Here is a 13,689-nt window from a genome sequence, read left to right as displayed (position 1 = left end):
ATAGTTATAATTATTAGCAATTTGAGAATTTCCTAATTTCAGCTTATTCATATGGGAAATTAAGCTGATAAGGTATATGGCTTTTGGTTGGTTGGCGTTTTTGGTTTTGGTGCTCAAGACTAGACCCTGGGACCTTGCATGTCAGGTTTAAAGCTAGATGATGGGCTAAATAAGATAGAAGAATAGCAAAAGAAGATGGAAACCAATTTTTTATATGTACTGTACAAAGGAGGGTGTAAGTCTGGAAGTGTTTTCTGAAGGTCAGAAAACTAGATTTTATCATTGTAGAACAATGGTACACAGCTCGCCCCCCCCCCCATTCTGTAGTGTTTTTTCTTTGTTATTTAACCTTTCTAGACTCATTACTAACAGCTTTTCTGTTTGTGGGTTTTCACTGTGTATTTCTTCGGCCTATAACCCAGGCATATAACTTTCCATAGAGCCACAGTCTGACGTAAGCCCCAGGCCATATGGGTAGAGGTATGCACGCTTGAGCTGTTTTCTGGAGGATGCCCGTTTCTGCTCTTGATAAGTCGTCTCAGTAGCCAAGGCAAAGGCGCCAAGGCGGGGCAGGAAGTGGCTGGCAGAGAGTAGGTAGAGAAGGGAACGAAGGGATCGATCCTTTGAAGAAAGTTGTATAGCAAGAAGAATCCTTACTATGGCTGCGGAAATCCCTTCAGGCAACAGATCCATATAAATGCTTCTGGCCCTTTAATGTGAGTCTGGAGCTATCTGAGCTATAGTTTTGAGTCATTTGTGTAAGCCAAGGTTAAATGTCAATTTTTGCTTTGTATAGAGCAAGATGGAGAAGGCATTATAGAAACCTTTAGAAAATATGAAGATAGAATCCAGCAGCTGGAAAAAGATCTTTACTTCTATAAGAAAACCAGCAGAGATCTTAAGAAGAAACTGAAGGAGACTACCGGAGGAACGTCCCCATGGCGGCTCTCACTAGCAGAGCGTAAGGCTTCAGGTGTTACCTGCCGTGCTAACCCTGCCTCCCCTCCCAGACCTCTGCTGGGGTCACTTCCCAAGTGACAAGTTGTTTAGGGGAGGTACTTAATTTACCTCTGTAGACAAACTGTTTACAGAAGTGCTGGGGAATTGAACGTGTGTGTGTGTGTGTGTGTGTGTGTGTGTGTGTGCGCGCGCGCGTGTGTAGAGTCATAATGTTTTCTTTTCCTTTTTTGTTTTGCTTTGGTTTGGTTTGGTTTTTGAGATAGGGTTTCTCAGTGTAGTCCTAGCTGTCCTGGAACTAGCTCTAGTAGACCAGGCTGGCCTCGAACTCACAGAGATCCTCCTGCCTCTGCCTCCCAAGTGCTGTGAGTAAAGTGCACCACCACCGTCCCCAGTGATTGTTTTTTTTTAATTATGGGCATGTCTTTATTAATTATGGAAAATATTCAAGTCAAATTTGAAAATGAAAATATAATATGCCCAAAGCATGGTTTAAAAAATATATTAACTCCAAATAAAGGTTGTTTCAAATAATATGTTATGGTAGTTTAAATACTGCACTTAATTCTTCCTTGTGCAGTGAATTAATGAACTGAACCCCTTGCCTCTTGTCTAGGAGTGTTGCACACACACTCACACGTGCTCTTGTCTAGGAGTGTTGCACACTCACACGTGCTCTTGTCTAGGAGTGTTGCACCGCACACATACTCGGCAAGTGTATCTTGAGACTTAGGCTCAACTCAAACTTGTGAATCTGCCCTGGAGTTTATCAACATGACAGTAGCTACAGAATTGTTCATTTCACTTCAGTCACTAGTCAGGGTTGTAGCTACAGGTTTGTTAATGTTCTCATTCATTGTTGAGGGATGTAGTTGACTTTCAAACATTAAAAATGTGTAAAGTTTAAATAGATAAGCTGTGTTAAAATTACAAACCGTAGGATGATTGCTTTTATTAATTGCCTGCTATGGGGCAATTGCTTTTGCTGTCCTTGGCTCTTTGCCCTTAGGGCAGCCCTAGCATCTGTTACCTTCCTGTGTTATAGAAAAGCAGCCTCTGGTTGCCACCAGCCACTGTAGACAGGAGATGCAGTGGTCAGGAGGACTGGGTGCTCTTGCCATGGACCTGGGACCCACAAGGTGGCTAATGGACACCTGTAACTCCAGTTCTAGAGGCTCTGAAATTCTCTGGCCTCACATAGACGTACACGAAAACACATAATAAAAATAAATAAATCTTTTAAAACAAGATTTTTAACAATATTGTCCAAATGAAAGTAAAACCATGTGTTCCTAAGGTCAGTCCTAAGGCATGCCCTCCACATTTAAAAACATGACCAAACTCAGACATATCCTTGTATAATAATTAAATGTACATATGTAAAATTAGCCCCTTCATAATAGAACAGTTACCATGACAGAGTACTCTACAAAAGTCAAAAGTTCCTGGAAGGTTATACTTTGTTCCTTTTTATAAGACCTCAAAATAGGGGGGCAATGAATATTTCGGAAATAACTTGACCCTAAATCACAGACTACAGATGGATACAGAATACTGCTATCATGCGAGAGGGCCAACATGACCGGATTTGCATACATGTATGTGATGAGGAAGGCCTGAAGATGAGGCCAGAGCAAGCTTAACTTGGCCAGGACTTGGCATTAACCAGTAACTAGCCAAGCGGAGGACAAAGATAAGAGGGAGGTGGAAGGGATGGAGAGGGGCTCACTGGCCTTGCAGAGGACCCAGACTTCAGTTCCTAGCGCTCATGTCAGGTAGCTCATAACCACCTGTAAGTCCAGCTTCAGGGACTCTGACACCCTCGCTTGCCTCCTCAGGCACTGCACATGCGTGATACCCATACATACATGCAGGCAAAACACTTACATACATAACTCTTCAGACTAGAGAGGTGGCTTAGCAGTTAAAAGTACTGCCTGCTCTTTCAGAGAACCCAGGTTTGGTTCCCAGTCCCCACATGGCAGCTTGCAGTCATTTCCAGGCCAGCCTGGTCTATAAGAGCTACTTCCAGGACAGGCTCCAAAGCTACAGAGAAACCCTGTCTTGAAAAACAAAAACAAACAAACAAAAAAATGTTATTCACGTTTCAAGATGTTTATATGTGAGTCAGGATTGGTTCGTAGCCACACGTCTATTTGAAGACATCATTAACAAAGTCTGAAAGCGTCGCATGTAACAGTCCCAAAGGATGCGATACCCTCTTTACTCTCCGCACATGAAGTGTGCAGACACTTGCAGGCAAACATCCATGTGCACAAAACACTGAATTGCATTAAACTCTAGAAAAAATGAATAGCTATTTCTTTAAAAAGATTTCAGAGACACACAAAGTACTCAGTTTCTAGAGAGTACCAAAATCACTACATGATTTTTCAATGTCAATGAGTTGAAAAAAAAAAACGTTATTCACGCTGGGCGGTGGTGGCGCACACCTTTAATCCCAGCACTCAGGAAGCAGAGGCAGGTGGATCTCTGTGAGTTCTAGGCCAGCCTGGTCTATAAGAGCTACTTCCAGGACAGGCTCCAAAGCTACAGAGAAACCCTGTCTTGAAAAACAAAAACAAACAAACAAAAAAATGTTATTCACGTTTCAAGATGTTTATATGTGAGTCAGGATTAAGGTTCGTAGCCACACGTCTATTTGAAGACATCATTAACAAAGTCTGAAAGCGTCGCATCTAACAGTCACAATGATGTGGTTTGTTAGGCTGTGGTCCCAGAAGTACCTGGCTTTGAGAAGATGTTTCCTTTTTGTGTGGCTCCTCCTTAGAACGTGATGCTGGAGATGGAGTCCTGAGTCCAGAAGAGGCGGCTTCTGAAGAATCAAAATGGGCCTGTAGAACTGAAAAGACAAAATCGAACGGAGGTGAAAGAAAAGGAGACAATTCTTCAAGCGGCTTAGAAACGGAACCGGCAGCGCCCCAGCAGATTCCAGAGGGCAACCTGGACTCACTTCCAGTCCACGGCTCAGTAACACCCTCCAGTGGCCAACTGCCGAGCAGTGCCGATAAACCAGGGGCCCCTCCCTTCACACAGCTGCAGAGTCCACCGCTGTCCCAGTTCCAGACACTGAGAAGTACCAGGCAGCTTCAGGGTGTCAAGCCTGTCAAACTGTGCCGCAGAGAGTTACGTCAGATTTCTGCCTCAGAGCTGTCATTACGGCGCTCCAGTCTTGGAGCTGGGGTCCGGTCAGTGACTGCCGATTCCCTCGAAGTACCCGACGAAACCTAGTGCCTTTAAAGCCTAGGCCTGGACAATAAAACTTTTAATTTGGTAGTTATGTGAGAGGCCCCTTCTTCTCACCTACAGGATGAAAGCCCAGGATCACAGCTTCTTCCCGGGACACAGGAAGGGGGTGGGACTCTTGGGTACTAGAGTGTATTTTCAGGTTTACTGTTCTATAAATGAGTTTTTGAATGCTTGGTACATTGAACTGTTCTACTTATGTAAGTGTACTGAAGTTCTCTTCCAGGCATATTTCCTTTATTTTTTCAGTACATTTGGAGAACAAAACTGAGACTAAAACATGCTTCAGATGTATATCATTCTCTATACTATAAAGGCATATCTTAGAAGTGCATTATAACCCTCGAGTAGTGGAATGTTTAAGGATACATATGTTGCTGTTTTTTTAAACTCCAGATAAACCCCACTGTGCCAGAGTTCCCTACCTGCTGTGTTTGTTTGGTAAGATGAAAATGTTTGCCAGAATTCAGCCTGGGGTCCAAGGGTGCATTACAGCTCTTAGGATCCACAGAGGTGGCACGCCAGCCTTAACTCTAACATAGCATCTTTAATTTTTATAGTTATTTTATATTCTTTGTGTGATGATACGACAGACTGCAAATTTCCACCTTTGTCCTGCCCTGTGCACTTCACATCCCTCTCATATGATGCCAGACCTGTGTGTGGGCCATGTCCACAGCTCCCGGGACAGTAACACGAACATCCCACCGTCCTAAGGAAAGACACCGCTGTGAGCAGTGTGGTCTAAACAGCATGCATGGGTAATGCATCTGTCTGATAGGCTAAGAGCCGAGCCTTGACAGGCTCAGGTTTTCAGCTTCGCGGGCTTGACGGCACTGGGTGTTGACACGTCCATGCAAGCTTGTTAGTTTTTCTGGTTCAATTAACTGAGCGATGGTTCTCCCTGCCGTATTTGTCTGTGATGGGCAGCATCCCAGTGTAACTCCGTGAAGTATTGTATGTGTAAGCCCAAGGTGGGGTGGTTTGTTTTTTGTCTTTTTTTGGTTTTGGGGTGTTTTTTTTTTTTTGACTAATTGAAGCTGTGTGGAGCCATTAGCAACCCTACCTTACACAGGCTTACTCAACTCCACTGAATTCTCTTGCCACCTACTTCCCTGCTGGTTCATCTTTAAAGTGTATCTATGTCTGCACACAGACACACACACGCAATCATACATTAGTCTTGTGACAAAAGTGAGTGCCTTTGACTAAACAGAAGTTATATATTAAGGGTGTGGTCTACAGTGAGCTCTAGGACAACCAGGACTACATAGAGAGACCCTGTCTCAAGAAACAAAACTTATGGACTAGCAAAAACCTTTTTACTAATGAGGGTACTAATTGTAAATTCCTCTAAGATTAAATAATGTGCTATGCCTTAATAAGTAATTCATACAATTATGTGTTTTGATGCTAGAATCCCTCCTGCCCAGCAATTAAAACATTCTCTTTACCTGTGGAAATATAAAATCTTGTTCTCACTAGCAGAGCAACAGACGTTATATAAAGCTGTAATGATCATATCAGATAATACAGCTGTGAATTGATTGCCAAGTAACAAAGGTATGTTTTTCCCATTTTTGTTAAACATTTAATTTGTATCTTGTATATGCTTTGATAGATTTTATTTATATACTCAAACATATATAAATAATATCCAAAACATGTAATTTAGGTGTGAACAATTCATTCTAGTTAGGTCAGTATGCTTATAGAGTAATCAAAATATAAGATACTTCCTCCCAAGATTCCATCTTCCCATTGGGGGAATGAATGTGCATGCTTTTGCCTGCTCGGATGTGCGTGCTTTTGCCTGCTCACGTGTGTGCTTTTGCCTGCTCACATGTGTGTGCTTTTGCCTGCTCACATGTGTGTGCTTTTGCCTGCTCACATGTGCGTGCTTTTACCTGCTCGGATGTGCGTGCTTTTACCTGCTCGGATGTGTGTGCTTTTGCCTGCTCGGATGTGCGTGCTTTTGCCTGCTCAGATGTGTGTGCTTTTGCCTGCTCACATGTGTGTGCTTTTACCTGCTTGGATGTGCGTGCTTTTACCTGCTCGGATATGCATGCTTTTGCCTGCTCTCATGTGCATGCTTTTGCTTGCTCACATGTGCATGCTTTTGCTTGCTCATGCATATTCACTGTGTTTGTGCCTCTGGGGGCCAGAGAAGGAAGTTGATGACTTTCCTTGTAATTTTTTTGGAAAAGGGTTTCTCACTGAACCTAGTCACTATTTAGACTAAGTTGGCGAGCCAGAAAGACCCCAAGAGCATCGGTTTCTGCCTGCCACCGCAGAGCTGGGGTTATAGTCTCCACTACCACGGCAGGCAAGCTGTATTTGTCTCTTTTAATGTTTAAATATTTTTTGTAATGGGGCCCCAGACCTTAACACAACTGACTCCATGATGGAAGTGCCATTCAGACGCTAAAACTCAACATGTAGATAGCACCTACAAAATTTTTCAAAGGCCTAACCCATCCAAGCCCACAGTTGTGGGAAATCTCTAAATGTACTAACCTTGCTTTTTGGCGTCTGTAGTTAGTTGTTCTTCTGACTAACTGTTCTTGTTAACTGAAGTATGACAACTCAGGGTATGGTTATTGTACTTAAAAGCACACCCTAAGGCCTGGCGGTGGTGCTGCACGCCTTTAATCCCAGCACTCGGGAGGCAGAGGCAGGCGGATCTCTGTGAGTTCGAGGCCAGCCTGGTCTACATGAGCTAGTTCCAGGACAGGAACCAAAAGCTACGGAGAAACCCTGTCTCGAAAAATTAAAAAAAAAAAAAAAAAAAAAAAGCACACCCTAAGAAAGGCTCCGGGTTGCGTGGGGATCCGAAGACTTCGGTGCTCTATTCTCCTGGCTAGTTTCAACACAGCGCCCCCTACTGGGTTATTGCAGCGTTGCTTTAAGAGAGATGGAGCCACTTCATAGGCTTCATTCTAACGTGTAGGTGCCTTGATGCTAAAGGACCAAGGCAGTCAGAAAACAGTAAAGTTTAAAAACCTTTTAGAAATACTTATGTCATTAAAGCAGAACAAAGGAAATCACTTCAAAATTATTTATGTTTCAAGCTTGTTACAGTATATACAAAACAAAATACAACTTTTCAAATCCAGATAGGTAAATACTGTTCATTTGACTTGATCTGAGGTATCTGTTTTTCACAGTGCTGGGGATCAAACCCAAAGCCTTGTGTGTGCTACATAAGCACTCAACATTGAGCTTAAAGTGTCTTTTCTTAAAAACGGTTTTAAAATTTTATATGTGGTGCAAGAGAGAGAATATGCACATATTGCAGGGTGTCCAAGTTGTCCAGAAGGCGCTGCAGTTACACGTGGCTGTAAGTTGTGTGGTCAGGATGTTGGGAACTGACTGCTGATTGTCTGAAAAAGTCTCAAGCCTTTTAACAGCTGAACCATTTCTACAGCCGCAGAAGGACTCAAGCATTCCCCCCTCCCCTTCCCTTCCTCCCCTGCCCTCTTGTCTCCTCCCCTCTCCTCTATTTCTCTTTCCTCCCCTCACTTTCTCCTTTTTCCTCTCCCCTCCTCTCCTTCCCCTTATGCATTGTTTTAAAAGAATCACCACTTGGCCCCATGTCCCCAGTTATCAGCAGCAAATTATAGGCATGTGGTGCTTTACCCTGGCTCTCCACTGGGGTCCAGGTGAACTAGGGACAGGCGTGGAGGGAACAGTAGAAGGGATCTGAGAAACCAGCAAAGATTTTTTTTTTTTTAAGAATTTGGGGGAGGATTTGTTTCATTTTTCTGGCAAAATAACTGAGACTTAATGTCAACATCCAGGTGTCTCTAAGACTACAGAAGATTCCTTCAGAGGACCCCTCCTGCAGCAGGCAGACACAGAGGATTCTCCTGCAGCAGACACCTATAGACAGAGGACTCTCCTGCAGCAGACACCTATAGACAGAGGACTCTCCTGCAGCAGACACCTAGAGACAGAGGACTCTTCTGCGGCAGACACCTATAGACAGAGGACTCTCCTGCGGCAGACACCTAGAGACAGAGGACTCTTCTGCGGCAGACACCTATAGACAGAGGACTCTCCTGCGGCAGACACCTATAGACAGAGGACTCTCCTGCGGCAGACACCTATAGACAGAGGACTCTCCTGCGGCAGACACCTATAGACAGAGGACTCTCCTGCGGCAGACACCTATAGACAGAGGACTCTCCTGCAGCTGACACCTATAGACAGAGGACTCTCCTGCGGCAGACACCTAGAGACAGAGGACTCTTCTGCGGCAGACACCTATAGACAGAGGACTCTCCTGCGGCAGACATCTATAGACAGAGGACTCTCCTGCGGCAGACACCTATAGACAGAGGACTCTCCTGCAGCAGACACCTAGAGACAGAGGACTCTCCTGCAGCTGACAGACAGACACAGAGGACTCTCCAGGAGACAGACACAGAGGACTCTCCAGCAGACAGACAGACACAAGGACTCTCCAGAAGACAGACAGACACAGAGGACTCTCCAGAAGACAGACAGACACAGAGGACTCTCCAGAAGACAGACAGACACAGAGGACTCTCCAGAAGACAGACAGACACAGAGGACTCTCCAGAAGACAGACAGACACAGAGGACTCTCCTGCAGCTGACAGACAGACACAGAGGACTCTCCAGCAGACAGACAGACACAGAGGACTCTCCTGCAGCAGACAGACACAGAGGACTCTCCTGCAGCAGACAGACAGACAGAGGACTCTCCTGCAGCAGACAGACACAAAGGACTCTACAGCAGACAGACAGACACAGACAGAGGCCCCCTCCTGCAGCAGACACCCACATTGGATGTGAACACTGAACTTGCCATTTGAAAATATACAGCCCAGTTTTATGCTGGTTTGTTTTCCTGTGGTTACCATTTACTGAGGATTATATAAAAAGCCGGCTAAGGCAGAACTGGGGGAAACAGGAAGCCATTCAACTGACACACAAGAAACAGTTGGTCTATAAACGAATGGAATTAGTTGAGCCTAAAGTGATTTAACAGTGAGGAACCAGGAAGGGTCGAGCAAACATCTAACAGACAAGCTAAGGATTCATTGCTACTGAACAGTATCATCTCAGTTATTTTGCTTAGCTTTTCCTTCATTAAAATATCTATGTGAAGAAAACGTCTTCACTGAGACCTGACTAAAACCAGTGGGTATTTGTCTGCCTTGAGAGGCTGAACATGTCCACTTTTGTTTGGGGCTTGCAGTGACATTTCCCAACATTTTAGGACCGAGGACTTAGCAGAATTTATTAACTGATAGTTCCAATAATTTGCCAGTTTCAAACTTGTTGGTTTTGTTATTTTTTAACATGATTGCATTCTCTAATTGGGAAGAATGGGAAGTTAGGATACCTTTATGCCAAGGCCTGCCCTGTGTTGACAGTGCCATCATCTCGAGGCTGGGCAGTGTCTGAATTGTAAGTTTGAGGCCTTGGTCTACGTGCATCTCCACCTACTGGACAATTCCAAGTGGCTCTGGTGTCACCAGTAACCACGAACCCAGTTAAAATCTTAATAGAGTGCATTCGCCTTTCCTAAACCACCAGTAAACCTCTTTAAAAATAGAAGAGCACTTATCATTCCTTTACTCTTAAATATTTCAAATGCAACATTTAACCACTTTGAGAAATGCTCACTTAAGTTACATATGGCAAAGAGTCTGTTGCTTTATCAGAGAAATGTACCACAGCACTTTCTTAAGCACACATTGTGTGGCCAGGATGAGATTATCCATCGATTCCCAAAGTGGGCTATGTACGTAGAATACCTTCCAGCAGACATGGAGCAAAGCATTTGCTAAATGACCCCCAGTTTAGTCTATCTTAGCAACAGAGGCCATCATAGTCTCTGCTATTTTTCTGTGACTTGTGTCAGGAAAGTATTTTAAGAACTTACTGAATCCATTTTTATAGGAATAAGTCATACTTTGTAACTGTCCTTAATTTATGAGTGAAAAAACTACATTTTTACTGGGATTTTGACTAGTATTTTTGGCTATTTGTTATTTCTTCCTTTAGCAATAGTTACTTCAGAGAAACTGAACCATAGCTGGAAAGATGACATTTCTTGCAGCTGATCTTATGGATAGACCGGCAGACCACCGGCATGTCCTGATCTATGCTACAGATACAGAAGTAGGCAGATCAACTCTGACATTACCGTGTCAGTGTGTCCCGCGTGGGTTTCCAGAGGGAGCACCTTCCTGCTAGTTTATGTGTAGCTAGAAATGTTTCGGCTCTAGACAGCAGTATCTGAGACCTGACCAGGCAAACAGGGAGGACAGGACTTGAGGGAGTAGAACCTACAGTCTGAAGAGTTCTGTGGGATTGTGAACCAATAAGAGGGGAGGAAGACTCCCAGATACTTCTGAGTGGGGGCTGGGACTATCGCTCAGTGCCACAGAGCTCGCCTAGCATGTGTAAGTCTCTAAGTTAAACTTCAAGCATCTAAAAGTAGAAAATTTAGTGTCTGCCATGAACAAGGAGGCTAGATATTAAAGATCTGATTGATTTTAATTGGCCAAGTTACAGCAAACCTGGACTCCTTAAGAATGGAGACAGTCACTTTTTTTGCCATCTTGCTGGTCCAGTTTGAATGGCATACTTTTAGCAATTGGGGCAAGGGCAATTCTTTCCCCAAATGGCTAGCTTTTGCCACAAAGAAAGCAAACTCAGCCGGGCGGTGATGGCGCACGCCTTTAATCCCAGCACTTGGGAGGCAGAGGCAGGCGGATCTCTGTGAGTTCGAGACCAGCCTGGTCTGCAAGAGCTAGTTCCAGGACAGGCTCTAAAACTACAGAGAAACCCTGTCCCTGAAAAAGAGGAAGAAAGAAAGAAAGAAAGAAAGAAAGAAAGACCAAACTCTATACAAAGGTTCTTCAATGCCCATCATCTTCACTGAAACAAATTGGTTCTGCCAGAAGCAGACATATTTCACTGTCAAGAAAAGTCTTATGTCATTAAAAACCTTTTTTGTTTTTGAGACAGGGTTTCTTTGTATAACAGGTCTGTCTTGAAACTACTTCTTGTAGACCAGGCTGGCCTTGGTCATTAAAACATTTTAAATGCCATAGGTCTTTGAAGTGTATGAAGACTATCTATCTATCTATCTATCTATCTATCTATCTATCTATCTGTTTAGCCTTGAAAACATTCCTAATATGACTACAACTTTGATTATTATAGATGACTACTAACCTGTATTTCTTAATTATACATTATATTTTTAAATGAGCTTTATGAGTACAATACCCTAAACAAGAGTAGAAAATACATAAGTATAAAAAATAACTTTAAATTTATATCAATAAAAAATCCATACCAATGTAAAATATTTTTGAGATTAAGAGGTTTTTTGGATTAAAGAAGGTTCAGTAATCTATGCTTTTTCCATCATTCCTATATCACATCCCCTTTTTTCCTTTAGAAAGTGATCTTTGAATTTAACTCTTCTGTTTAGTCTTTTTTTTTTCTTTTTACTAAGACTGATAACAATTTGTAACCAACCCCCCTTAAATGATAGCAAACATCAATAATCCATCTTTTGGGAATGTGGGTGTCATTCTCCAGACTGCTTCCTGTTGTTTGTGGGCACTGGCATCTTGGGAACCCCGAGAAAATTCAGAATAATTGTTAAGTCTTGACTGGAGTCGCTTGTTAGGCTGAACCATCTCAGCCAGCATCCTTGAAGCTGTTCTGGATGCAGAACTCTGAGAAACTGCAACAGAGGCACTCTGAAACGCTGGATCACCTGGGTCATTCATTTTCATTGGTGTGTGGTCCCTTTGTTCTGAAAATACATAAACTTAAAAAAAAAGATTTATTTAATTATTATGTATATTACGTTCTGCCTGCATATATGCCTGCAGGCCAGAAGAAGGCACCAAATCTCAGTACTAATGGTTGTGAGCTATCATGTGGTTGCTGGGAATTGAACTTAGGACCTCTGGAAGAGAAGTCGGTCCTCTTAACTGCTAAGCCATCTCTCCAGTCCCATAAACTTTTAAAGAAAACATACATTTCTGTATTAGTACAAGTATAGACTGTGTTGTACACAAGTTAGCCAAAGATGACTTGTTTTCTGTTTTAGCAGGTTAAATATATGTTATGTGTTTTGTTGTTTTTTTAGGGTTATTTCTTTATACCTTTTCAGGAGGTCTTCCTTAATCAGACCTGATCATCTTTAACCTGGAATGAAGCCACAGCCTCTAATTTCCTATGGAAATAAAAGCACAACCTCTCTCCCAATGCAACACACTTTTTGACTTCCATTTTGAAATCAAGATATTTTAAAAATATATAGGTTGGTCTAACCTAGCAGTTTCCATAATCCAATGTTTCTTAGCGGTTATCACTCATTCATTAGCACTCAAAAAATTGAAAGACAATACAATAACATTCAGGATCCAGATCCTTTGTGTACTTCCCAACTTTATCTGGCTTCACTTTTATATTACTTTACTCCATTTTAAGGGCTTTATTTTATTATTTCAAATATATATATATATATTATTTTCTATGACTGTATATTCGTTTTCTTTTCTATCCCAAGCCTTTCTGCATTTTTTAACACACTGTAACCTGTTTAGGTTTTTTTCTGTCTAGATCTGTCTTTACTGAGCAGCTGTAACCTTTTCACTCTGAATAAGCAAAACCCCCAACCCACCATGCAGTACACTGGCAGAGCTCAAGCTGGCACCTCAACCCATAGGCAGCAGACAGGAGACACCTGTCTGTACCATAGCCCATGTGAGACTGTAGGAACCCACCATGTGGCTTAGCTAATGGCATGCTGGCAGCCGAGAGGAGATGTGCCTCTGTACTGTGGCTGGCATCAGAGACATGAGACTAGGGAGGCAATGTTTGGCATGGTTTTTGTATGTTTAGAACCTTTTTAAAACTTTCTCAGGTCTTATGTGGATGTAGGTGTTGGACATTTGAGTGCCATTTGTAGGATGAGTTTTTTGTCAGAACCAAAATCAGCTCTGTTCTACCAGCCACTTCCCAAATAACCATTCAGAGACTTATAAATGCTCAGCCAATAGCTCAGGCTTATTACTAATTAGCTCTTACAACCTAAATTAACCTATTTCTATCTATGGGCTGCTATGAGGCTCATGGCTTTTACCTCTCCTCATGTCCTGCTTCCTTTCTGTCTGTCTGGAGACTCATTCCACTCTGCCCTCCTTCCCAGCATTCTCTCTGCCCCAAAAATCCTACCTAGCATTGACCAATCAACTTTTTAGTAACAGTGAAAGAAATAAATATTTACAGTGTACAAAGATTGTTCCATAGCACCCGAATCCTAAAAAATATTTAACCTGGTCAAGTGTACCAATTTAGAAATCTTACCATATTTTATTTTTTAAAATGTTTTCAGATGTTTGCTTACACGTATATCTGTGCACCACATTCATGTCTGGCACCCGTGGAGGCAGGCCAGATC

At 42.7% G+C, this 13,689-nt stretch overlaps 1 protein-coding gene across 1 annotated transcript in view; it reads left to right on the top strand.

Moving 5' to 3' along the window:
* LOC121443901 (kinesin-like protein KIF27) overlaps positions 1-4,808 on the top strand; it is a 64,874-nt gene extending 60,066 nt beyond the window's left edge. The window contains exons 16-17 of the mRNA XM_041645657.1: positions 797-961; positions 3,749-4,808. Of these exons, the coding sequence (XP_041501591.1) occupies positions 797-961; positions 3,749-4,209 (626 nt within the window). The 3' untranslated portion in view covers positions 4,210-4,808. The remainder of the gene's footprint in view (positions 1-796; positions 962-3,748) is intronic.
* Positions 4,809-13,689: the final 8,881 nt, after the last annotated feature.

This window comes from Microtus oregoni, unplaced genomic scaffold (assembly GCF_018167655.1).
Source record: "Microtus oregoni isolate MIOR12 unplaced genomic scaffold, Mior012 000114F_ref0000099, whole genome shotgun sequence".
Taxonomy (NCBI): domain Eukaryota; kingdom Metazoa; phylum Chordata; class Mammalia; order Rodentia; family Cricetidae; genus Microtus; species Microtus oregoni.
Note: the sequence above shows the minus strand (reverse complement) of the source record. Positions and strands in the feature narration are given on the sequence as shown.